General features: G+C 39.6%; 1 protein-coding gene across 8 annotated transcripts in view; it reads right to left on the minus strand.

The window, feature by feature from the left end:
• ptprea (protein tyrosine phosphatase receptor type Ea) overlaps nt 1-27,631 on the minus strand; it is a 56,968-nt gene that overhangs the window by 13,530 nt on the left and 15,807 nt on the right. For 5 of the 8 annotated variants that reach the window (XM_026178416.1, XM_026178414.1, XM_026178412.1 and 2 more), the window contains exons 2-5: nt 17,613-17,867; nt 2,314-2,391; nt 1,614-1,704; nt 1,062-1,135 (exon numbers count right to left, since the gene is read on the minus strand). In XM_026178416.1, the coding sequence (XP_026034201.1) occupies nt 1,062-1,135; nt 1,614-1,704; nt 2,314-2,386 (238 nt within the window). In that variant the 5' untranslated portion in view covers nt 2,387-2,391; nt 17,613-17,867. Of the gene's footprint in view, nt 1-1,061; nt 1,136-1,299; nt 1,464-1,613; nt 1,705-2,313; nt 2,392-17,612; nt 17,868-27,009; nt 27,067-27,631 lie in introns of those variants that run through there. The other 3 variants (XM_026178420.1, XM_026178419.1, XM_026178413.1) reach the window with 2 other exon arrangements.

Genomic DNA, 27,631 nt, shown 5'->3' on the forward strand with positions numbered 1-27,631 from the left:
CTTAAATGGCCTCCACAGTCACCTGATCCCAATTCTGTTGCAAACGTTTGGCATGTAAGAAACAGGAGATTCACATCAGCCAAAAAGTCAACAACAACTGTATGATGCCATCAGCAAGGTGCCAAAATCAAAATGCTTCTGGCACCTTGCTGAATCTAATCAATGAAGAATTAAAGCATTCTAAAAGCAACAGGAAGTCCAGCCAAAGACTAGCAAAGTATACCTAATAAAGTGACCAGTGAGTGTATAATGAATGTAGACAACAATAAGCGATAAAATTAAAAAAAAAAAAAAAAAAAGCAATACAGTGTATATTTTATAGTTTCATTATACAGACATATTACTTTAATTAATCAATCTTTCAAATCGTGTAGAATTTAGAATTAAAAAGCAATTAAGTACTACACTTCCCTATCGAGTGAAAGTTTCAGTTTCATATAAAATACTTTTGTAATATGACACCGTTTCATGTTTAAAATTATTGTGATCGGCAGCAAGATGTCAACAAGGTATAACAACAAATTTGGGGTGTGTTGTGTATTTTGTTTCCCCTTAGCTCAGTGATATACTATTTCCCATTTGGATAAATACAACATGCTCTCTACATTCCTCTGTAGCGTTAGACAAAAATATACTTCCAAAAGAAGATTGAAACATGTTCAATGAGTTCAGCGAGTTTCCTGTAAGAGCTGATAGCTCCTGTCATGTGGTACTTTACATGAAACTATTATGATGTCGCTACAAGTTGTCAAAAACTGCTCAGAGAGAAGAACTACCCTTTGTACCAATAATGTTCCAAACTAATCTTACATACGCTGTCAAAAAGCTATACAAAGTGGTAAAGATAATAGAGCGTTTTGTTTTTCACATCAACCACAGGAAGTTTAAAACAACCACAAGGCAATGGTGGGACAACCTGCATATACAGTTACAAATATAAAACCTCTTTGCAGCTCCCTATCGATGCATATCTTAATCTCTAGCCTGTTTTTCACTTTAAGTTTCTGTTTCTGTGCACCACGTTTTAACTCTACAACCTACAATGTGTCTCACAGTGTTACCTTGTTCCTCCAGGATGCCATTTGGTATCTTCTTGTCAACTGTTGTGACTACAGCTTTCCTCTGGTTTTTTAACCTGCAAGGAAAAGAACAGAGACGTTACCGCGATGTAAAACACAAGAAAAGATGATGACATGGTAAAATCATCTACGCTGTTTTCGTTTAACCAAAGTTCTTCATTGTAGTTAAATTATAACATCTGCCAAAAGATAACCTTGGAAAAAAAGCTATCCAACCTACCATCTGAAACTTGAGAAGCTATTTTTTCTCATTAGCTGATGTCAAGGAGAGACAGAGTTGTAGTCTGAATGCGGTACAGAATTTGTTATTCACTCTGTTAAGTTGCCTACTTCTACTGTCACAGTCTTTTCTGTTCGAAGCATGAGAGGGAGTCAGCCTACAGCACTTCCTGACGGGGCTCCGCCTTAATGACTAAAGGAGGAAGTGTTTGTCACCGGAGCTCTGCCCCTGAGCCTGGCTAATAGCCAGTGAGTGAAGAGCAGGGAGAGGGATAAGGTGAAGTAACTGAATCCCAGCAGGGTGGGAGTTTTTACCTGAGGAAGTACCAGGCTAGCAGTGCGATGATGAGCACCAGCAGGAACACAACCAGCACAGTGGAGATGATGTATTGGTTACCTGTGGTTTCTGTTTAAAGGAGAAGGAAAGTCAGAGCCAGGGGTCATGTAACACCACCAACAAAGAAACAGGAAGAGGGGGCAAGACTGATAATATATGTGCCTGTGTGCGCAAATGCTCTGCAGCATTCATGTGTGCATCACATGAACTCATCACATAAATACTTGATGAAGCAAAGCACCTCCAGTAAACTCTTGTGGCCACAGAGCTGATTTAATAACTGGCCTTAGCAGTATTTTGTCTATAGAGATAAGCATCAGCATATTTCATCCTCCTGGAGTGTCGATCAGAAAACAACAGACTCTTAGAGTGGCGACTCAACCAAGAGTCACAGCCACACAGCCGACCATTATCTGTGTTTATAAAGATGTACAATAAGCCTTAAATTACTGTCCAGGGTTCCTGAAGTTCACTGTGATCTGGTAATAACAAGGCTGTGTAAGAAAAAAAGGCTATTATCAAGCTGATGCCTGCATTGCAGAAGATGCATTATAATTATATCTTATGGAAAAGCACCGAGTGCAGTGTGTGGGGATGGGATCTGGTCGCTGTCACAGATTGTTGAGTGCTGTGCAGTCTCACACATTAAGGTAGAAGTGACCTTGTTTGTGCTCTTACCGTCATTACTGTTGTTGTTCACTGTTGTGGAATTGTTTGCTGTTGTTGTCGTGACAAACAAAAGTAGAACCATTGTGACTGCAGAAAAACAAAATGAAGACGGATATTAAATTTAGTGCCAGACATGCCTGCAAACTCAAGATTCATGTGGATGTGGGAGTTGGATAATATCACTATTCAGAGGAAACAAAAGCCATGGTTGGTTGATATGAGGCTCATTTCTTTATTCATGACCGTTGCTTTCAGGAATGTGCTCATCGGTGCAAAGTTCGCTGGGACACAATGGAACAACACACTCATATCCTGGTCATTCATTAGTGCTGTCATAAAAACCCCAGTGTAATGCCAAACATGTCCACATGGTGGCACAATAGACCAGTTTTGGGTTTTTTTTTATTGTTCTTTGTTTTTTTTTTTTTAAATCTGGTAAAAAAAAAAAAAAAAAAAAACATAGTTCCTTAATAAATCCAGCAATAAAGCATCCAAAGGTAATACACAGGCCAAGGAAAAACACATCCTTTAAAGCTTTCATTTAAAGTAATTTCATATGAAAGGGGTTTCACATGATGGTTAAGGTTATGGCAGCACAATTATTACAACCATTTCGACTCATCAATGTATTTTCAGATTAGGAAAGAAGTTAGTAGTCTTAACAACTGTTTTCCTTCGGCAGTTTCCAATGCAATTCAATTCCAGGATATACCAAGAATAGGGCTTTAAAGTTAAAGAAACCTCCCACAGTCACACCCCATGTGTGCCAGCAAAAGCACTAGATGTCATATGACGTTGAGCTATAAATGAATGTCCTATCCAAGTTGAGAGTACGATCACGAGGCATGAAATCAAGCGACGCACACCAAGAGGTTTCACAAAAAACATTAGATACTCTTCCTTTTGTCACTGCTCGCAAACACAAATGTTTGTTCAAATTCACAAATATACAAGACTTGCACACACACACAGATTTTCAGATTGTCCTTGTACAGTGACATCCAAGAGTCGCAACTGAATTATCTTTTTGCCGTTCGTAGATGGAACCAGATAATTTAATTGATTCTAATGTTTGAGCAGTCAGACTGGATTCACATCGGACTGATTTAAGCACCTCTTTTTAAAAAAAGGAAAGAAAAAAGAAAAAAAAACTACTGGTGGGATTTAAAAACCAATAAGCCTTGAGATGTTTGCACCTTTAAAAAGATTTTTTTTTTCACCAAAGCATTCCAAAAGTTGGAATTTCAGCAAAGGGCACCAACACAGAGCTTCTATCACACCATAATGAAGTGTGCGCTTTCTCTCCCCAAGGCTGCAGGTGTGCCTGGGAGAGAGAGCGTATGTGTGTGTGAGGTGGAGCTTTGCAGCTGCAGTGAAAAGAAAACCCAGGCCAAGTGCATAGTCAATGAAGACACTGTGTTGAAGCCTCCACGCTGTGCCGCAGTGTCCTGTAATGGGTCCAGGCAGGACACCAAAGGAATGCGGAGGCAGCAGAGCAGAGACACCGACCGCAGTGGGGAGAGAAGGCGCAGAAGGTCCAGGTCAATAATATTTCCTGGAGCAATTAATAAACCCTGACATGTCAAGCCCCTGCTCTGTGGGGAAGACTGATGAGAGAATTCTAATGAGAAAAGAGGAAGAGGAGGAGCCCCTCCCCACCCCCGTTTCTCCAGCTCTGTCTTTGCTCTTATCCCCCTCTTTAAGGTCTTCTCTGCAAATGTCACAGGCTCGGATGAGGGGGGAGGTTATTGAGTTGAGTTTGTACAGTGTGTGAATCCTTGGGGTAGGCTTGGTGTATCTGTGATGTGGAAATAGATTTGCAGCACCATTTGGGACTTTCCTCTACACAGGCTGCACTGAATTTTATGTATCCTGCTTCTGTCTGTTTGTGTATACGATGGCTCAGCAGGGACACCCAGCGGAGTGCTCACAGCCAGGCCTATGGCTGTGTCTTGTGGTTAAGTGTTGCTGCTTCTTCTAAGCTTCTCCCAGTTCATGGCTCCCGTATCATCTCCAGAGATGTCACCCTGTCGTGTTTTTGCCTCCAACCCCCTGTGTGACTCAACTACTCCTTTGGGACTACATGCTGTTCAGCTTCTGCTTTCCAGCTTTTCCCGTCTTGTCGGTGCAGTGGTCTCCTGTCTGACCTCATTAGCATCTTTGAGGAGATCACCAACTTCCTTTCCTCTCTTTTTGTGAGGACATTTCTCACACTATTATACTATTAATAACACTACCGACTATTACTCTGGATAGCTAACTCAGCAAAAAACAGCTGTCCTTTAGTTAGGGTCAGATCCTAGTCAAACAGTTATAATCACATTTTGTGTGCTCTCATCTGTGTATTGTCCTTTGTGCATTTACCACTCAGCAGCTAGCCACCAACCGTTAGCCATAAAGAAAATAGGTCATGGGAGATGGAAGCTTCGGGGAGGGGGGGCATCTTTATTTTATTATAGGAGACATGTCCAACTAGCTTTGGGGAAGGGGATTGTCTTGGCCAGCTAGACAGCTACTCATTTCAGTGGCATGCATGACCCAGGTTACCGAAGCATAGAGTTACCTCTGTGGCATATTTGCTTATCCTGGGCTACAGAATGGAAGGCATCAGCTATAGAAAAGGAACAACTTGTGTAGATGGGATGTGATAAAAGTAGAGGATGAGATTTCTAATATAAATCAATGCAATATTAGTTAAGCACCATCTGTGTATGTGCTGGAATACTGGAAAAAGAAATGCTTACTATATATTATGTATATATATCTATGTATAATAATATTATAAAAATAAATCACATTTTATGCTTACTCTAGTATATTCCATTTATCCTATCTGCGCTGCTTTACCACACACATCTTTTTAAAAAAATGAATGCTACATATAGTGGACTGGGCTAGTGGACACTGACAGGAAAGATAATGTCATTGCTCATATTCTTTGACAGAGTGCAAAGGCTGATTTCTGGCTCTAACTCATGTATCTTTCTGTGGTTTTGTGCAACTACAGGAAATTGTTTAATATGAGGCACACTATATGAGAGTAAGTTAAAGAGAACATGGAACATGTAATTTACAGAGAAGTTACAGCAGGAAAAATCAGTATCACATCAAATTTTTAAGCTCGCACTACTTTCTTGATTTTTCTAATAATTTGTTTTTTTGTTGCTGTTTTTTTTTTTTAAATCTATTAAGAAGTTTACAGTCACTGTCAAAACCGAACCTTATTTCCTTAGCATGCCTACATATTAGTGGGCACAATCCTTGTTTCAGGAATTAAGTGCATTTAAGGCCAATCTGAGACAGCAAAGTCCTTTAGGGAAAAATGTCTTTTTTGCGTTTTCTCTACCACAACTGAGCAGGGAAACGCTAAACAAGATTTTGTGTTAACAGAACTATAAATTTACCAACTTGATTTTAGGCAAACTTAAATACAAAAGACCCAAATTTGACATTTCTCGTAAAAATCCTGTTAGGAAGGAATTACTTCACAGCTGAGTTGGTTCAGGCATCTGCTTTGAAGGCTTTCTAGCAACATTTCTTTAGAGATTTTTCAGGAAACTCTTTAGAGGGATTACATATCTAATTTGGTCTTAGAATGCCTTGGGATCTCAGGAGGAAATGACAACCATTGCTATGACACAATATGTCTGAATAACCTCGCCTACAGCACTTTGGTCAACCTGTGTAGTTAAATGTGCTTATAAATAGATTTACTTGACCTGACTGTTTCCTGTATATGTTCGTTGCCATATAAGAAATCATTTTATCATAATACCATAAAACTGATTCACCTAAAAGTCACCACTATGGAAACTGTTAGCAGAGACCTTTGGCACGTGGTGTGCACTGTGTGAGTCACAACTGATTTGACTGATTATACCCTGCTTCCTCTGAAAACCAGTGTACTTCATAACATACGCACACATGCCCAGATATCAGTAAGACAAATCACACAAATATAAAGATCTTCATTCTAACTCTAAAAATGAAAAGGAGGCCCCCTGGTTACATGAGTGGTAAAAAATATTGTTGTGAGGCAACAAGATCAATGACTCCTGGCTATGAGCTAACAAGGCGTGGGAACGTGATAGCTGGATTGTGTTCACATCTTAATAATGCGTGGCTACAAGATACAGATTCTGTTGTTTACAGACCACAGCTGGAGAGCTCTGTAGAGATAATATCGCGTGAAGCAAAAACATCTTGTGGCGACACGGCATTATTTTCCCTATTCATGTCACCAGGGAGGCTTTGTAAAAAGGCGATGTGGGAATTCTGAGTCATGGTGAATCTATTCCCAAATCAGTAGTCTGATAAATGTTTTTCCCTGACACAGTTGTGTTTTGGAGGATGAGCTATTGCTCTCTGTGGAATTGTGTTTTCCTTGTGGTGTGCTCCATGTTCTGCCATTCTTTCAGTCTAGGTTAAAAAAAAAAACACCACAGAAGTGACATAATGATACCCCTGGTCTTCCATTGTCTCACTAATTAGCCCTAGGATCTTAACTGTCAGAAAGACAAGCTTGTTACAATTAGAAGATAAGACAGAGAAATTGGCTGTCCTTGCATTTGACAGAAACGGTGTTCTCGGGACTGTCAGTTCTACTGAACGTGGCTTCTCTGGGCACAGAGTCTCTCTGTCCATTCAGATACATCAGCTTGGGAATTCAGAGAATGGGTTGTGGGTGTAGGGGTGATGTGACAGGCTGAAGAGGCGGGAGGTACACTGTGTCCTTCGAGCAAAATAATGCCAGACTGTTTACCCTTTAGGCCACAAGTTTTTTTTATAGCCAAAATCTGCAGAGCAGATTATTAAAAAGGGGAAAAAAGTTATCTCAGGCCTTCTTTTCATTGCTTCCTGCACAGTCCTGCTAAACTTAAACATTATCAACTTATTTATAACTCAGAAATGCCCTATTTAAGACTACATTTTGGGAGAAAATTAAACAATCAATACCAATCTCATGTCTGTCAGTTAATTTAACCTTCTATCACAAAGGTTAGCTTAGCTAAAGACAACGGGAGAGACACTGTGCACACCACAGTCGTGCAGGTGCTAGTGTCGAGCCAGCCTGTACTTCAAGAGATTTGATAACCAAACACCACACAGTAGATCAAACTTTGTATCCAGCAATTTTACCAGATTTTTGACACAAAATACATGAAACGTCTTCAAGCTTGAATACAGTTATTAGACATAGTGCAGCTCGGACTAAATGTAAGTAAGCATGTAGATAAAAAATTTAAAAATCTACATCCACCAGTTGAGTCCAACTAACACAATTTTCAACATCCATGTGGACATTTGACAGCCCGATGGTGTTTTCTTCTGACCAAGTGCACTTGTACACTGAGATTTTATTTTACAATGCAAAGTAAGAAAGCCCTTCAGGTATTGTTACAGGAATGTCGCCTTGTCCCTGGTGTCCACAGCTGCTTTTGTACGTGTCTGCATCAGTGTACAATACCCACTTAAAGCCAACACTCTGCTATCTGTGACTTCACACTTAAAAGAAATCTTCTCAAACTTCCTACTAGAATATTAACCTGTGTCACAAAATATCAAAATATTTATACTGAATGTACTCATTTACACAATAAATACGACCATAAATATAAGTAGGTGATACTTTCTTATAATAAATTCTGGAATTTAGAAATCAGTAGAGCTCTGTGCTGGATGATAATAAAATAAGTAAATTATATGCATATCTGCAGAATAATGCGCTTTGGGTTTTTGATCTGTGCATGTGTTATTGTGGTAAAAAAACATCACTAATACAGACGCGGTTAGCAGGGGGCAGTGCCAACACACTTAAATTGTGGTTGTTACAAGAATAAAAGTGATCAGGTGACTTTGTGCATTTTCTTTTTTCGGCTGCTCTTTTGCGGTAGTACCACAACAGAACTCAACAAACACTATTCATCCAGAAAGCTGCAAGACCTGTCCTGTGTGACATGCTGTGGTTAGTTCTGTGTCTGTGTAAAGTTTTTACTGTAATATTTTTGCCATCGGGGCAGAAAGGTGCAGAAAAAAGGAATAGGTGTGAAAATAAACGGTGATATTGCAAGTTGTATGATTATGTTTCGCGGTGTTTGTGGACTGAAACCTAGAATAGTTCAGCTGCTCTATCAATTTTAATCATTTCCTAAAATGTTTATTCTGTAGTGACAACCCAGCTTTTGGCGAAATGCAATAAAATGTTATGGTGTTTGGGTACCTAACTTATAGAACGTCATAAAGCCCCTAAATGTGTAGAATGCAAGTGTTAAATCAACCAGTTTTGACCAGAAAACACGGTCAACAAGTTGACACTTTCTATTTGAGTAAGTCGGCCTGTGACACGTCTCGCTGTCTCTGTGGTCTCAGTCACTGGGGAGCTGCAGTGTATAAACCTGAGCTGGGTTAGCTATTTAAAGGACAGTGCACTACATTCACAGCATTGACAGAGGAAATGGTGCTGGAGTGTCCATCTGTGCACACAGATGTGCAGAGGTTTCTCGCGCAATGTAACCTAGTTACACAAGGTTTTCAATGTTTTTTTTAAAACTTCTGCTTCTCTTTGATTTCAAAACAACATACAAGGTTTTAAACTCTGACTGCTTCACGATTTACTCCATGCAAATGTTTAAAATGAAACTGCAGGAGCCCGGTCTTCTCCATTTTTGACCCATTAGAATCCGGTATAAGATTTCAGTTATTATACCACCAGTTTGTTCCAATATGTATAAAGGTGTTGTTCAAATTGTGTTTCCATGGCAACCTGATCAGCAATGCTGCCACCAGCGTGGCACCTGTTGGATGTTGCACATGTACGCTTCATTTTTTTTTTAAAGAAAAGAAAATCCTGCACAGAGGCACTAAATGAAAAACTGAAAAGCTGATGTCAATCCAGCCTTTTGTTTCATAAAGAAAAGTGCCTTTTAGTAAAAAGTGTAAGAGAGAGTTTTAACATTTAACATGCCCAGACACAATTCATGACCCCTGGTTATGGGCACTTTTATTTCTGTTTCATATTTATTTAACGTTAAAGTCTAGACACTGATTTACATATTTGCCTGCAAGTCTTACTAAAATACACAAAATCTCTGTCAGTTTTCTCAAGACTCCAACATGATCAGGAGTTAAGCAACCAAATCTGGCACAAAGGTACATCTTAGGCACTTGAAGGTTCTTATCCATAGCAGATATTATAACATCATGTTGCCTAGCAACCACCTACTACTGTGTCATGTTATAAAAACACTGCATTGTCATTTATCATATCGCATTTTCATTTCATGGCAATAAAATCTCATTTACACCCACAAAACTTGAATATTATGATATCTGATATATTAGTATGCCGCCACATTGCCTGGCAACCACATAACAATGGTTGAAAATTGCTAAAATGATGTTTATGTGGTAGAAGAGGGCAGGATCATTCAGTAGTAAATGAAAATATTCTGATTCTAACTAGAATCACCTTTCATGTGTGCTAAAATGCAAATTAATAGCATTTTAATGAGGTCAGGTATCAGTCAGTAGAGGTCTAATGAAGGCTAATGAAAATTAGAAAACTGGGGGAAAAAGTTTCATTTACTGGGTGTAAATTTAAGTTCTGTTCTATACGGAACTTATGATAAACCATACGTTTATCTGATTCCTTGATCAGCTACAGATTCTAAGTCAATTAAAAGTTGAACATGTGTCAAAACTGAAGTATAACAGCATGAAAAAGGGAAAATGGTAAAGCCATTCACCACACTACTGGTCCTTAAAGTATGACAGTCTAAAGTTGCAAGTGTTGCAGCACATCTAAAATCCAGAAAATCCACAAGGGACCCACCCAATCTTACATCTTCACTCCATCCGAGATAGAGTTCCTTGCAAGATTACCAGCTTTAATTTACTTTTTATATAAATGAATAAATTACCTTGAATATGTAACTATACATACTTAATCAATTTCAAACTGAATTTCTATTGTTACTGTGGCCCACAAGGGGGCCCCGAGTCACACTTTTGGAATCACTGGTCTAAATTACACCAACTAGGTTCAGTGCAACCAGAGACAAGTAAAGATAAAGCCATTTATATTAATGTTATTAGTTTAGGAGTAACAAGCAGTGCAGAGTAACAAAATGCACTTCAAAGAGTCTCTAGTCAATCAAGGACATGGAATGATTTCTGGTTTATATTAGCACAGTGTGCTAAAGGTATCAAGATAAGATAAGTCCAGCTTGGTTGCTCACTATCACTGTATATAAAAGATGAGTGTAGCCATCATGACATTGCCCAAGTCCTCTTTTAAGCTTCAGCTGACTGGCGTCATCTTGTATTTGTGAACACATGTCACAAGAAACAGGTGACTCAAACTGAAAAAGCAAGGCATACTGCAGGCTCATACAGGAACAACTGTCAATCACATGGTAGGCTCACCCTTAAACATAACCTTCTTTACTGTAAATGTGACCATAATTTACAAAATCAACACAATTTTGTATTAAATGTTAATCCTAACTATGAATTGTGACCATAAATACATCAAGGAGGTGTTTCCTGAGGTAATTTTATCAGACTTCAGTCCAATGTGCCTTCTCTTTGCAACCCCTGGCTGACCATTAGAAAGAATGCACGTTTGAGACACTGGCTATAATTACAAACCATTCAGCACTGAATGCATTAAGCGTCCATCAAGTTTAAGAGATTATAAGATGCAGTTCAGTACTTTGACACACTCTGCGGTATCTCACACTATCTATAGCACCATTTTACAGTAACAACTCTAGCTCTGCAGCACTGCTCTCTTTGCAGAGTGGGTTTCTCCCCTCTTGTGTTCCTAGCATTGTCATTAATCAGTTTGTGCCTCCTTTCCCAAGGCGCTCAGATGCCGTGGTAGCGGTAATGACCTTGGGGACCCGCTGGCTCCACTCCGCAGTGTCAGCCTTCTACCTCTATGTGAACAAATGTATCATCTCCTACAGAGATCCAAGCTGTGTGAAAAAGCTTGCACTTGTTTATCCTGTTATGTATAAATGCATAAGGCATTGTGTACTTAGCAAAATAGCAAAGAGAAAACCCTGTTACCCATTGCCAGGGGAAGAGAGTTATAGCTGGTTGCCAGGTTGAGGCCAAAATATCCTGCTGACTGAGACGTGGCCGTTTCTATGCCTGACCCTAAAGCAATGCCATTAGAGTGCCCTACCTAAAAATAAGAGCTTTTATCTGCTACATATTAGTTAAAAATAACACAGAGTGAGATCAGAAGCGATTATTGATAATCCTCTTAAAAACATTCTGGTCATAACATATCAGAGTAGCTCAAATTTAGCATAGGACTTGATGTCTCCAGTGTTTATAGCATTTAGAAGCTGCCGTCACACTCTGGTGAGGCCTTGAAACCAAGAGCATAATTGGTAGTAAATATTTACTCCAGTCTGGTGTCTGCAGCATACGCCACATCTGAGCGTACACTTTTTGAGTCTCATTTAGTCTGCGTGTTCACACAGCCGTACGTGTCACACACATGCACACAGTCACAGTTAATATTTTCGAAAGAGCCAGTGGGTTTTTAATCATTTCAGATCCACAGATTTGCACGCCTGCACAGATACTCTCCATGCATAAGTTTCTACACCAAATCTGTTAACAATTGGCAGGCAAGGCGACACTGCCTGCCATGGAATACAAACACATGGAGCTACAATAAGGATACATGGGAAACACATGTGCCGGTGCCCGTTTGCGAACCACCGCGTCAGAAATAATTTTGCTAGTGGTCGATCATCAACAACATGTGTGTCTATGCGTTTGTCTGAGCAGGTGAAAAAGGCGCCCTGTGAGACTCTCATCATGTCCTCCCAGCCCCTTATATCTTCCAACCTGACAGAGTTGAACACCGCAGCATCCATCTTTCTCCCATCCTGACACCTCTGGGATGTACCTCCTCCCCTCTTTCAATTATTCGGAGGCAGGGCAATTATGGCCTCGAATCAGAGCCACCTATAGTCTGAGTAATGCATGGCAGCTGGGCTGCAAGTGACAAAACGGGCTTGTGACACTTCTCATTGCACAGCAACTTGGTGATTATCCCCTCTCTGCTATGAACAGGCAAAAGACATGCAGAAGGAAAGAGAGACAAGAAGATAGGTAGCAGCTAGTCAGTAATATGACATATAGCAATCTTTTTGTTAACCTGTAGGGCCATTAAAAGCACAAAGTGTAACATATAGTGGTCAAATAAGGACCTAAATTACTGTATATGAGGCAACCATTTGTTGGGTTCTTTGTATTTGAGTGTATGCTCGGCCTACATTACTTGAAAATACATGACTTCCAAGATAATTATGGTATTTATCAATCTGCATCCATCATGAGAGTCAAGAGGTGATTAAGCGGGGAGAAAGCAGCTCCAGACTCCATTCAGAGGCTCTACATGACGACATATTTAGAGCTCATGCTATATTATGTTTGCTTTTAATAGAAATTGTCTTATACTGAGATACTGTTTAGCAGTGGAAAGCTATTGCTGTCATACAAAGCTTCTGCACGTCCACACAATAATAATTCAGTTAGATTCTCTTTTATGGGTCTAGCTGTTCTGATGCATTTAATAGAAAGAAATCAATTGAGAAACTTCAGCCTTTCTGAGTCTAAGCCTCAGCAGTTGCCTTTATTCAGCAAACATCTCAGCAAAAGCTATAAAGAAAATGATGACTACCGGTCACATTATGGAAAGTTAACCTCCTTAACTGACTGTAAATTTGTTTTGGGAGGTTTTATGGTCAATAAAAGTGATTAGACAGGTGAAGCTGTAGTTACATGTGGAAAAACAACAGCTGAGTCAGATGCCATCTGGGAATCAGGTTTTAAAGAGTAATTCGGCCAAACAGACTCCTTCCCCTGACAATGTATGCCTCATCCCTATGTCATGTTATCCAAGCGTAGAAATAACAGGCAATTGAAAAATCCTGTGGGAAAGAGCAAACCCACTTCATTCAGATGAACTCAAATAAAGTGCAGTGTTAGTGCCTGTAATGATGAGTCCACAAAGCTTTTCTTCTGGTATGGGAGTTATTTAACATCCGCACGGACACAAAGACTTGGATTAAAAACAGACCTAGCTCTCAGAGGAAGAATGCCCTCCAGAGAAGGGGGTGTTCTTGCACAGAACCCCATTTTTTCAGACACAGACAGAAAGATAACCACACTCCTTTGGGATCTTCACAGGGCAGACAAGATCTATCCCCCAAAATATCCTTTCATTACCACAAGAAGGACGGGGAGGAGGGAGTGAGGGCAGCAGTGGAGAAACAAGTGATAAGCACTGCTGCGGGAGAACAAAAAGCCACTTGATTCTGAGCGAGGAAAAGAGAGGAGGGACCAGAAGGGATAAGTGAAAGGCTCACGCTGAGAGGATGAGGAGCCTGCCTCTGCTGCTCTGGAGAGATTGAGCAGACGTGTCTGCTCGGTGCAGACGCAGACCTTAAAATCCTTCTCTTTAGAACAATCCTTTCAATAAGAGACACCATGACTGTCTTTCGGTTTCTATCATGTCTCTTGACTGTCTGCAGGAAGAGCTAAATTTTACTCTTGCACAGTTCCAGTTGCCATAGCAAAATTGCTCCTCAATGAGAGATGTTATTCATCTTCAGGAATAACAGTCACTTGAACCTGGTGACAAACATATAGAAAAACAAAACACACCAGTCTTTTGTGGCATAATCCTGAATTTAGAAAGTCAGATTGTGCACTGACTGCTTTCTTCTTCTTAAAAAGAAGAAGGCAACACTCTTCCTTTTAAGAGAAAGTAAAAGAGGAAGCGTACTAATTATGTTACCCAAACTTGAACCTAACAAATTTTCACAATCCTCTTTCACGGGATCACTGCCTCTGCTGAGCATATTATGAGCACCACTTTGTTGATTAAGATTGTGTAACCTTTTTGTTTGGCCTGAATCCTATAGAAATATGAGTCATTCACTGAGGCCTTGGGCACCATAGTGAGCCTCATTGTCCTTGCTCCTAAGCAGGCTTGTTGCACAAGTGAGCAAACACACATACACACACACACAAGCCTAAGTCGAAAGCCTCTTGGAGAGTTCGCTCCCGTTTGGAAAAAGGAAGTGCAACATCCAGTCTCCGTATTGCTGACAAAAGCTTGTTGAGACCAGGCCAGTATGGTAGCTATCCTGTTGCTAATAACTCTTGACAGAGGTATGACAGTGCATCAGAAACCATAGAGGTGGCCATGACATACTGGGTATCACTAAATCTTGGCAACAGACAAACACTTTTGATCAGCAGGTCACAAACGTAACAAATAGGTGAGATCTCGGCTTTGCTAATGCCTACACCCATGAAATGGGTCGGACAGCTGTGGAGCATTACTGATAGAAGTTTACACACTGTTTGGGAATAATTTCCATATCTGCCTTTTTTCAACTTTGAACAAAAACAATGCTCTGAACCAGGTGAAAACAAAAGTCTATGCACAATTATTCTATGACCATGGCCTGTTTTTCAATCGTGAAAAGACATTTGAAAGCTGAAAAGCTATAAGAGACTGTAGCAATGTGTAGCTAGGGGGGAAAAATGCTTTGATACAAGTTGAAAGGGCATTACAACCTTCCAAGAAGAAAAAAAACGTCCTTGCCGTTATGGAAGCAGTTCAAAAGTTCCTATAAAATGCAATTTTCCTCCTTCAAATCAACTCTGGAAGGTTCAGATTCCCAGCACCTGACACGTACAATCTGGGTCATACTACTAATAAAAGCTACTGTTTTCGCACATAATTCGTTGTGTATGTAGGGCTACATGTGTGTGCATGTCGGTGCTTATGTGTGTGTTTCTGCAGTGTAAGCACATGCTGTCCTCCATCTGCTGTTTGATAGAGACTGTTTCCTTTCCTGTGCAGCCAGCCAACCAGCCGGCCTTCCTGTACTGCTCTGCTCCAGAGAGGAAACGGGAGCAAGAGAGACACACACTCTTTGCAAACTCGCTGGATAAGATACGTGCACATGCATTTGCAGCTGGAAGCACAATGATGATTTAACCACGCATTGTACCACAAAAACGCATGTAGATAGTCTCTCGATTCTCTCTCTCTCTCTCCTTCCTCCCATCTCAGGCTTGTCTTCCTTTCTGCCCTTGACTGTATTGTTCTCCTTTTCCTTATTTGAATCACCATTACTCACTACGATATTTCAACTGCACAAAAACAAAGCAGAGTGCCAAATAAAAGAAAAGTCAAAAGCATGGATTTTGTGGCGCTTTTGCAGCTGTAAAATCTGCAGTAAGTTACAGGATCTCCTCTCACTTAAACAACTGAAAATAAAGAGCTCTGCTACTGCAAAGAGGTACAAACAGTTAACTTTACCTGACATATTTTACCTCACCAGATAACAGGATATTGATCCTTTTTCTTTTTTTTTTTTACTTATCACCAAAAGTTTCTTGTAACTGCTTCACTCATACTGAGCAAAGATTTAAAGCGGTGACCTTTGATTTAAGTGTCTAAAAGGTTTGTTTTTACACTTTCGTGGTGGTTCCCCCCATGGTTTACCTTTGTGTGCATTGTGTCTTTGTTTTACAGTAAATAAGTTCTATATTAATTTAATTTGTGGTTATGAGTGCATGACTATTTGTCTGCACTGCTGTGTGCATGTTGTACACACATGAACTAGATGGGCAAGTAATGAAACACATGTGTGGTTAACCAGCCGGTTACCAGTCAGTCTGATTCGAATCCCTGGCCTATCGATTGGTTCACGTGCACCAGGTTTGCTAAAAACTTTGGTTCACGTGCACCAGGTTTGCTAAAAACTTTTAGCATCTTTATATCTTATATTTTTATACTCGTGACCATTAACATGTGCTGTCTCTATTACATATGGTTTAGCTCACTGGGTTGAGCAGGTGACTCATATATAAAGGTAATGCAGAAGGCCCCGTTGTGGTCATAACACATAAGTGGTAAAAGCAAATAAAGCCCTAAAAATATATTTTAAAAAATGCTACTGGTTAGCTATCTAATATGAAGAACATTAGATGTTGCTCTTCCATATGTGGTTAGCTGCTGGAATACTAATCTTGGATGTGTTTGCAAGCTTCTGTAGTTAGCCAGTGCACCTACAAACATAAATCTATTCTACTATAATAAAACTTGAACATTGTAAAAAAAAAAAAAAAAAAAGAAAAAGCTTAGCTTTTTGACTTCGTAAAAGAGTTTTCCCACTCGTCCTCTGTGGTTTTTTTGCCTCGTTAAAGGCTCTGTTGTTTGGTCTGTTTTCTTTACCCTGTTTTATGCATCTCACCACCCCTCAGCTTTCAAGCTTTGTGCACAATACAATATCAACTGTGAGCCGCAGGACTTAATTGTCATCTGTATCAAAGGTGGACAAGACCCATTCCTTTTTGTCTGGATTCACTTCCATGCCTGTCTTCATTAGTTCTCCTCTCATGCCTTAAGCAGTGAGTCTTCAGTGTTAGCACTGCCGACTTTAATGCCACAACATGATTCTGCAAGCAAAAAATATGAGGTTCATAATACTTTTTAAAGGGCAAGACAATCAAATCTAACCAGAACAAGGTGCTAATCAGGTTTCTCTTGTTATTATTACAAAAAAGTGACTTTGATTCGTTCCAGACTCCTGGTTGCATGCAGGGCTTTTCTTGCTAAGAGATTCTTTTTTCCCCAAAGACATGCTTGTTAGGTTAATTGGTGATTCTAAATTGGCTGTAGGTGTGATTGGCTCTCTGCATCTCTCTCTGTGAGCTCTGTGATACACTGGTCATCTGTCGAGGCTATACCCTGCCTCTCACCACATAACAGCTGGAACAGGCTCCAGCCCCTCCTGACGTTCACTCATTGCTTTTAACTTTAGGTGAAACGATTGCACTTATGTGCTTAGTCTACTCCCTAAAGTCCATTTTCAGGCAGAAAAAAAAAACCTGGCAAATTCATACTGAAAATACAAACGAAAGCATTTTATACTCTTTATATTCATACCCTTTTAATTTGCACTAAGCTGACCAGGCTTTAACAGCAATGCACCATGGTGCCACTTCCTGTTTGCACTGTTTACTAGCTGACGCAGACAAAAGCTGGAGCCATGAATATCCAGATTGAGGAAGTCACGGAATGGCCAAGATGCAATGCAGTAAAAGGTCTATTAATATACAAAGAAAATGAAAAGCCCTGTACCAAGCAAAAGATGTGAAACACTAATCTCAACAGTGAAAAGATTTTTTTTAAACATAAGTCAGCAGCTGCTATACAGTACAAATGGTCAGATTGCAAAGGTCACAATGTGCTGAATTACCTGGATGAGTTTTAATTCAGTGTAAGCCTTTCCTCGTATCCATAATAGCAGGTCACATGGTTCTGATCGATTCGAGTGGTCACATTGTTGTAGTTATCTCCAGGGAGTAGTTAGACAGAAGAAGGCATGTTGGAGTGACGTGAATCCCTGGATCACTTGTGGGTCTCAGCTTTTCACTTCCAGGAGTTTATCAAGCAGGAGTCAGCCAAAATGTTTGAGGAGCAGCACTGTAAGCCTTAAAGGGATTCTCACCACCTTTATTTTAGGAGAGAGGGAGAAGGACACAGAATACATTAAACAACTGACAACAAAGAGAAACATGAGGACGAGAAGCTAGAGGATGAGGAAGGGGTGATGTAGTTCCAGTCTTAAGCAGAAATGGTATGTGGCAAGCAGGAGAGCACAAATTTCAGAGGATAGCCTCCTCAAAGTAATGAGTATATGGTACTGTATATAGACAGTAACACCTTGCCTTTCATCCATAATGATGCTATTTAGCTTTGATGTAAATTGAGAAGAAAGCATGAACACTGTCTTCATAAAAAAAAAAAAAGAAGAATGGTGGAGATGGCACAAAGTCCAAGACAGTGGTAATGGATGGCTATGCACTGAATCCACACACACTGGGAAAAACTTTCATTAGTTTATTTTTGGGAAGTCCCATTTTGCAAGCCATCTATAATACAAATTACTCTTTCAAAACACTTGGTATCCCAGCTCACCTTATTTGCAAATTTAAAAAAAAAAAGGCTCCACATCTTTTCTATATGTGCCAGAAATGGAGCATAGGTTTACATAAATCCACCTCCTGTATGTCTGCCAACACATTTTTAACAATTTCAGTCTGAATGTGTGAGAAAACCCTCCGTTACCCATGGGAGACCTGAAAGGAGGGTATAAAGAAGGAGGGGAGGATGGGTGAGGAAATGGGGACAAGGAACATAATTTATCTAACTGAGAATCTGGGGGAAGCTTTTTTTTTATGTGGAAACCTTATAAATAAAGTTTCACCTTCAGCTGAAGGATTCTTGGATAAAACTTTAATTCTTAAAAATCACATTTCTAAAAAAGAAAGAGAAAAACACAAAAACACAGAAGAAAAGAAAAGATTTCAGCAGTTTTCACTTGATAGCGATGGGGAGCATGCATGCCGAGTGGTTGCTATGGTGACTGTCACGTCTAGCCGTGCGAAAGGAAGGTGCGGATGGAGGGGTTTCTCTCCCTCTCTCTGGCTGTTACAATAAACTAATAGAAACATCTCCTAAAGCCCTATCCTTGTTCTGCCCTTTCCCACTGGAAAACAGGCAGTCAACATTTGCTGTAATAAATGAATTGCCACACTTCAGGATTCCCATGATAATCAAATAACAGCACAAGCCAAAACATCCAGATTCAGGAAGGACAAAGTGGAACAGAAACCAAATTCCGCCCCCAAAAAGGAAATATCATATTGTTAAGTTTGCACAATATAGTTTTAGATTATAACAAAGTTCCTGGGAAGCACCATGAGAGACTGCTTTAAATCTCATATCGTCTCAAAGTGCATAAATAAATAATATAAGGTCTGACAGTGTGGAGCCAGATCAAGAAAACTGTTGAATAATAGAAGAACCTTCCTGTAATGCAATCAGATGCAGTGCATCACTGAGAGCAAAGGACTGCAAACCGTGAAAGCTGCTAAAAGCAGAATACAAACGTGTACAACTTTGTACGTGTAAAACTGAATTACTGTGAAAAGCAGTAATACATCAAAAATTTTGTGTCAGATACAATATTTAACTCAATCTCTTACGGGGCACATGAAAAAGGCAAAGTATGCATAGTTGTGACAGGTGGGGGGAAATACGATGAAGTGAGTCAGTCAATCGTGCGTGCACATTTTATTATTGTTATTTAAAAAAAATGTCTTGTTCTCCACTACAGCTGCAAAATAAATATCATTTAAACTAAAGCAAGACCAATATAACCAATTGTATTTAGCAAGCCAGGTTGTCCGTGATGACTGCATACAGCTCTCACTTCGTCAAACAGCGCATGCGATAAAACAGCCCATAAATAATCAGTCGTACTTGTCAGATAAAATATGCTAGGGTACGAAATCATTTGCACACCTAGAGGGGTATAAAATACATTCTGAGCTCAATATGCATTATAAGTAAACACAGCCAAAAGGTCATGTGTTCCACAAAGATACGCAAACAACAGCTCGGCTACTGGGATTAAAAGCAAATAGAGTTAAAACTATAGTCAAACAGGAATATATATAGAAAAGAAACTTAATAAAAAAAATCATCTTCCACTCTGATGTTCATCTCAGCGAGGAACAGATTGTGCAAGTGCAACATATGTGCTTTTCCTGCAGGTGTAAGATTTACAGCTCTGCACCAAATCTCGCATACAGCTGTCATTTTCCCTGCCAAAGCCTGTTAAGTTCAACCCAAATAGAACCAAGGTGACAAACAGCAGGTCAAACACAGATGGACACCAATATGTATGTAGCAGACATCTTTGACTCATCTACCTCTCCAGGGTTGTGGTCAATCAGATTAGAGCATCACACTGAGATTTCCGAATACACTAACACAAATCCAATTATAGAGATAAGCTCTGCGGGCAGCTACTCCCATCACACACACACACACACACACACACACACACACACATACACATAGAATGAGAGAGGAGAGAGATGTCACTTCACCCTAGCTGCTATCGGGCCCCAGCATCAGTCCAGCACAAAAGTCCTCTCTGACCTGCCACTATGTGTCACTTCCAAAAACACAAAGCCTCTATGAACAGTTCACAACTTTCCCAAAGACTGATACAGACTGATTCATTTCCAAGCAATAAGGAAAATATGACCTTTGTGTCACGGTTCTGGGTCAGTTTGACCCAGTATTTTGAGTTGTTATGTTTTGGTTCATTTTTGAATGATGGATTGTTCTTTATGTTTCTCTGATGCTTTGTTGGGTTTTATGATGAATCTGTGTTTCAGTTATTTTGGTGTGTTTTTGCATTATGGATTGTTTTCTTATTCTCTTGTAGTGCTTGTGGTGATGATGATGATGATGATGATGATGATTTTCATGTTTCTGTTTATCCATGTTTAAGGATTTGTTGTTTCATGTATAGTTTGAGTTGCATGTGTTATATTCTGTCTGCCTCTCTGTCTGCGTCTTTGTTTAGTGGTTTCTTGTTTCCTGTTTTATTGTGAAGGTCTGTGTCTCATTTGAGTGTGTTCAGTTCTACTGCTCCCCTGTCTCGTTAGTCCAATTTCTCCCAGCTGTGTCTCCCTCCTGTTGCCCATTCCCTGATTACCACCCTGTGTATATTAGCCCTGTTTTTTCCTGTGCTCAGTGTTGTGTCATGCCATCAGACTTGCCTGTGTGTTTCAGTTTCTAGTGATTCAGTGTCAGTTCATGTTTTGTCACTAGCAATAAAGCTGAGGTTTTTGAGTTTCAAGTTAGTATCTGAGTCCTGCATTTGGATCCACCTCTTCATCCGCCTGCACACAGAGCCCTGACGCTTTGAGTATTTTCTAAGTGCTACATAATGGAAATTATTAAAAGACGGTGGTAAACTTTAGAAGTTAAGGCCTATAGGAGATGAGAGCAGTTTAGCAGCTGTTTTACAAAGTGTTATAGAAATGTAAAAGTGAGAAGAGTGGCAAGGTGCACTGTGATTTATGGTGTTTAGAGTCAAACTTGAAAGGGACTAAAATCAGCCTTTATGAGAACTGCAGCAGCAGAAACGATAATGAATGGCACTTCAGAAATAAAAGCATGTGTGCCAGCTCTCTGATCTGTTATGAATGGAGCCGTGTCCCTGATTAGCCGTCACCACACTGTTGCCTTAATAATCCAGAGCAAGAGGTCAGGCAGGAATGAAGAGTGTGATTTTGTTATCCGATACTCCCTCGCCTATCTGTGTCACTTCCAAACACACCGGTGGATCTTGGCATCCAGGTTTGATGAGCACCAGTAAGTGGCCCTCAGCCAAAGTAAGCAGGATATGAATGTGATAAGATCATATAGCAGCTCTTCCAAACTTGGCATTTGGAGTTATAATCAAGTATCTCAAAATTTCCTAAAGGGGCCAGTCAGGACTAGATCCTTTACAGACAGACTGTGGATGACCACATTGATACTGATATTTATTTAGTGGACAGCTAAATGAGAACTCTGATTTAATACGCACCTGTGGCTCTCTCAGATCGATAATCAATACCGTGATAGGGCACTAAATTACCCAGAGCTCAGAACAATTGAGCATCTGTGGGGTGAGATGGAAACAATGAACTTAAAGCTGAACTTAATATAGCAGAAAATAGGTTATTTGCAAGATGAGGATTCGCTGAAGCAAGGCCACCTTTAGCAGAAACTAACACTAACCCTGTGTGTTTGGTCTGCCCAGATTTTCCACTTCATGAATGATTATCCCTTCATTTAAACCTTTTATTTGGGTCCCACATTAGAAAGAAAGGGACATAAGTGAATGTAAATATGAAATGCCAAAATGCACAAAGAAACCAAAATCAGACAGAACTGAAAGAAAATACAGCATACTTTGTTGAGATATGGGTCACGACCGCTAATTCATTTTTCCTTTGATTTCTGTGGAGATCTTTGGTGTCCTTTCAGATATTAATTTAAGATATTTCTAATCAAATTAGTTTCACAATGACATACGTTGTTTGTTTTTAGAGAAATTTCTGAGCATCTATTGGATGCTTTGCTCTAACAAAGAAAACACAATCAATGGATGAAACCTAATAACTGTATCTGGCTTTTTACATAGGGTAGATCAAAGTTTCCCCTTCTCTATTTGGTGACTGTGGAGTAATGTTAACTAAAAAATATGAAAAAACTAAAATTCGATGAGGAAAAAAACTTTTATTCAACTAGAATAAAAATACAAATTTAATGTGAAAAAAAAAAAGAGAACTGAAAGGATTTTGTGATAGGAGGAAACAAGGAGTCAGGTCAAATTTGTTATCACAGCTCGCCAGATGAGGTGCTGATGGGCACGTTCATTGAGACTTAACTGAAACTAAACAAAATGTAAAACAAAAAGTCAAAATGAAACTAGAACTGTAATACAAATCAATAATAATTCTGTGGTGCCTCAGTTTTCCTGTTCTAAGCTGAGAGAATAGGCACTATATATATATATATATATATATATATATATATATATATATAGTGTGTGTGTGTGTGTGTGTGTGTGTGTGTGTGTGTGTGTGTGTGTGTGTGTGTGTGTGTGTGTGTGTGTGTGTGTATGTCTTCTTGACCATGTCTACATGCCTAAAAGCATTGAGTTGCTGTCACATGATTGGCTAATAAGAGATTTGCATTATCCTTAACAAGCCATTTAATATGTGTACCTAATAAAGTGGCCGGTGACTGTGTGTACACACATATGCACATATACACACAGACACATCTGTGAGTAAAATTTACGTTTTAAATGAGCAAACTGTTTATATGACTCTTTTTAATTGTATTTCATTCGCCTAAGCACCTTAAATTATGGATTGAATTGTGCATTTAGCCCGTCTGTAACAGCAAAAGAAAAGAAAAAAAGGATCAGTCTGGACAGCCTGTCAACCAAATTTTCAGTCACACAACCCAGACACAACGTGACAGACATAACAGCTGCCCAAAAAACCTTTACAAATCCTCAGTTCATTATAAGTACAGCATGTAAAAACAGTTATTATTCAGCCTTCTATCCAATAATCCGACACACATCGCCACAGTGGCAGTGTCTGTCTTCCCTTCCTCCTCTCACATCCTTCCCAAAGTTGCTCTCCCAGGAGCCTGGGAGCACCTCAGACAGAACTGGGTTAAGATTATACAAGATCCCAGCTGAGAATTCCCTGCAAAATATAAACTCGGTGAACCCCAAGTGGTAAATATTCATGAGAAACAGAGAAACAGTGGTATTCCAGCACGAGAGGGAGCAAACACATCGCCACACACAGGCATCTACAAACCATCTTCTAGTACAGACAAAGCCAAAACAACCGTGAACAGTAGACTGACATTATAGGGCATGTAAGAAACATATACACCTACACAAGGGAGGAAAAAAACTCTTGAGGATTTCTCATGCTATATGTGTGTGTGTGTGTGTGTGTGTGTGTGTGTGTGTGTGTGTGTGTGTGTGTATATATATATAACGGTATATATATCTGGCTACAGCACAAAAGCCACAAGTCATGTCTATCTGCGCAACCTTGTCTGGGAACTGAGATGTTTCACATGCTAGAGAGGAAAAAAACCACCAACGCCTACACGTTTTTCGCAAGAAAACTGCCAAAAATAGGGAGTGGGAAGGAATTTTTAAAATGTCTAGCTGTGATTTAATATATAACAATAACTGTTCATTTATCCACTTTACACTGTTGCTACTGAAAAAGGGGGAAAAAAAACATAGTTCAGGCTGTCTATCAGATGCCAACATAAAGATATGGATCAAATCAAATCAAAAGTATCCAGTAAAGAAAGTCTCAAAAGAATAACTAGTCACTATTTTTAATTAAATTTAAAAAAAAAACAAAAAATCTTATGTAATCATCTGTGGTTACTGCGGGGGGGAAAACCATATGAGTGTGTACGTGAGCCTTGTAAAAGTCTTTTAAATGATTAGTAAGAGGCACAAGTGCTATATTTATATCTAATCTGCTGCATGTCTAGAATACCTTTCACAAAACTAGTGAAAGGTACATTCTTGATGTGGTGTGCACGTACATAATCCTATCCAAAACCTCAACACCACTGTCCAGCTTGTGGGGTAAATCTAACTCTTTTGACCACTGGTCAGGAGTACTCCCAAGCATCACATCACTGTCATTGTATGCAGCCGACTCAGAAAACCTGCAGTCCACAAGCAGGAAGAGAAACAACAGATCATATCCTGTGTGTGAACTGTGGTTTACAGCAAAAAGTGGGTGGGGGTGTGTAAAATTAGCTGGACTGTGAGAACTAAAAAGAGTGAGGTTGAAAGAAGAGACAGAATGGCCAATCAGATGAAGGAACATAAAAGAACATGGGGAGGAAAAGCGCTAGAGCCATTATTGGTTCAGCTTTGAGTGACTGTTGAGTGTAAAAACACTGACTAAACTAACACATCTCTGCCTCAGCATTGGCTCAGCTGTACAGCATATGAAGCCACGTTATAAAACCGAATAGCTCAATAAAACTGTGTACTTTTGAGCTATGACAGTAATATTTATTTGTGGGTGTGCCACACAGTCATAGGCCAAGAATTAGTTGTCTAAGATTACTCATGTTGTAATAAAATCGAGTTAAAAAATACCAGACGAGTGACAAAAAAAAAGGCTAAATTGTTCCAATACACACAAGCAAAATCCTAGGGGTTTAAAATTTACAGACGTTTCATCATAATGATCCACTTACCTCAGAAGGAAAAAATAGCTTGACTTTTAGCTGCTACATACTGCACAATGTTCACCGTGTATACAGGCTGCATACAAAGGCTGTATATAACAGCTTGTACATTTTTTGTAGCATCTAGTTTAGCGTTACAGCCAAAGTCATCATGGTTTTAGAAGTAATGAACATATTGTAAGCTTTCTTAGCAATGAGCATATATAGACTGTGTGCAAACATTTTTTCTGGCTTTTCTACAAACATGGACGTCATTTGGGTTTGCTATGCTTTTGGAGACAGACTCAACTGGCCATTCAAGTTAGTACACTTAGTGTTACCAAGTGGGTGCAAATATTCAGTTTATTACTGCAATCTGGGTGAAAAAAAGCTGTCTGCTGCAGTTAAACCAATGCCACAAGAACGCTTAAACTTTTTAAAGTAAAGTTTTATATAATGTGATCGATTGTTTATATAAAAGGTTCTGCTCATAGGCACTTAAATGATTTCCTGCTTGGATACCGATTGATCTAATTGGCCTCTTCTGGATGTGGCCCATCTTTCCTCTGTCTAAGCTAAAAAGATGAAAGAACAGCTGTGGAAAGCATGGTGTAATAACCTGCAAACTTAAAAGCACTCAAGTCAACTGTGGGATCACCATGCAACAGCTGGACACCCCTATATGGTCCTAACCAAAGTGTGTTTTCAGACAGGAAGTAGGAGATGATGGAAAGAACATCCTGGAAATCTAAGTCAACAGGATATGGATGATTTGCAGGATAACGTTCAATGCACTCAGGAGCAATGAGTAGCCTGAAAAAAAGTTCTGAAACCTCTTTGAATCTTTTTCTTCAAAAGCATCAAATCAGCTGATCTGGTTTCGAGCAAAGCACAAGTAAATATTGCAATCTAGTCATCAGACGGAGATAACCTTGCATCCCCCACCCTACTCTCCTTCCAGGAAGGAGTGATGTAAATGTTCTGTAGTGTGATCACTTGACATGCAACATGAAACGTGTAGGAGGAGATCTGCCCCAGCCTCGAGGACTAGCAGATCAAATATGCAGGATGCATGGACCACAATGTCAATAATCCTGAAAATAAAAATAATGATAGTGTTGCATCCTGATATCCCAAACAGACCTGAGAGATTTCGGCCTAGTTCTTCAGGGTATAGCATTTACTGGTTGCCACAACTTAATTAATATCAGAAATAGGATTTCTTCTTGGATTGCAAATCATACAGATGCTCAGATTACAGATGCAAAGCCACGGCATGTTACTTTATGCTGTTTTTTTTATCTGTGTTGCAGTGACCTACAGGGAAACAAAGAGGTGGGAGAGGGGCTGCTGTACCCTCTTTAACAGGTAACAGGAAATTGGCCATTCAGCATATCAGCTACATTAGCTGCTCCAGTCAGCCTGCAGACTGATGGATGGCAAGTCACACTCGAGCTGCGACACCATTGATTTCCTCCTCATAAAACCCAAGACTGCTGATTCAAGATAATGCTACATTTTTAAAGGCTTTGCTGTGATATTGCTGCGATAAATTCAGAAGATTAAACTGATAAACAAGCTCAGACACACTGACCAATGAGATTTATTTCCAGTATAGTGATTTATTTGTCTGGTGCTGTTCATTATTTATTTACAGTCTATCATCAAATGTGTACTTTCATTTCTAGTGTGCTTTCCGCTGACTTCTAAAGAGATTATTCACAAGGCTGGAACATTCCTGCTATGAAACACTGGTGTTGTTGTCAGTAAACTGGAATGTTTCCTAGTAATAAACATATCGAGAGCCTTCATATTGTGTACTCCCAGTGAAGTACAGTCCCACTTAATGACATTTTTCACAGTACTTATCATGTCACAAAGTATTATGCTTCCACCGAGCTTCCACCGATTAAAAACGTCTTAATATTATCAGAAATAAAACACAATACTTTGATTTTTACAGCACAATAAATGAGTGAACTCAGTGGTATTGGTCGTCTCCTTACTGCAGTGGTCTTGGTTTGATTCCAGGCCTGGTCAGTGCTGCATGCCGCCCTCACCCTCTAAACCATTTCCAGAAACAAAAAAGGCAGTATGTGGTGAGTGCAGACACTCTTTATACAAGCACCACAGAAGCTTGAGGTTCACTTCCTGACAGCAAGAACATGAGCTCATTTGTTTGCTGTGTTTCATGTAGAATACAGTGCAGTTCAGTGTGCGTTTCATTTTCTAGTGCATGGACAGTTTTTGTGGTTGCAGGTTTTGAGTCGAGTAAAAATGCCATTTATTTGATTATGGGAGACTTGTTGTTGTTGGATGCTCGTAATAAAAACAGCCAAAGTTTAAAATAATGTAGACGTGATCGTCCTGAGCTAACTCAGTCTTCATACTGCTTTGAACGCTCTGTTCAGGCATTCTTTTTGTTCATTGCGCTCTTTAACAGTACTGCGTGTGGATAGCTTAATTTGGTCAATGGTTCCCTTAAAGGGTAAACGGGTTATTTTGAATCATGAAAATATGCTTTAGTGGAGTTTAACAAAAAAAATAGGTTAAATATGACCTTTTATTCTCAATTTTAAGTGTGGAAAGCCGTTTTTATGAATACCAACGTGAAAACATATTGTGGCT

Source organism: Astatotilapia calliptera, chromosome 8, assembly GCF_900246225.1.
Source record: "Astatotilapia calliptera chromosome 8, fAstCal1.2, whole genome shotgun sequence".
Lineage (NCBI taxonomy): Eukaryota > Metazoa > Chordata > Actinopteri > Cichliformes > Cichlidae > Astatotilapia > Astatotilapia calliptera.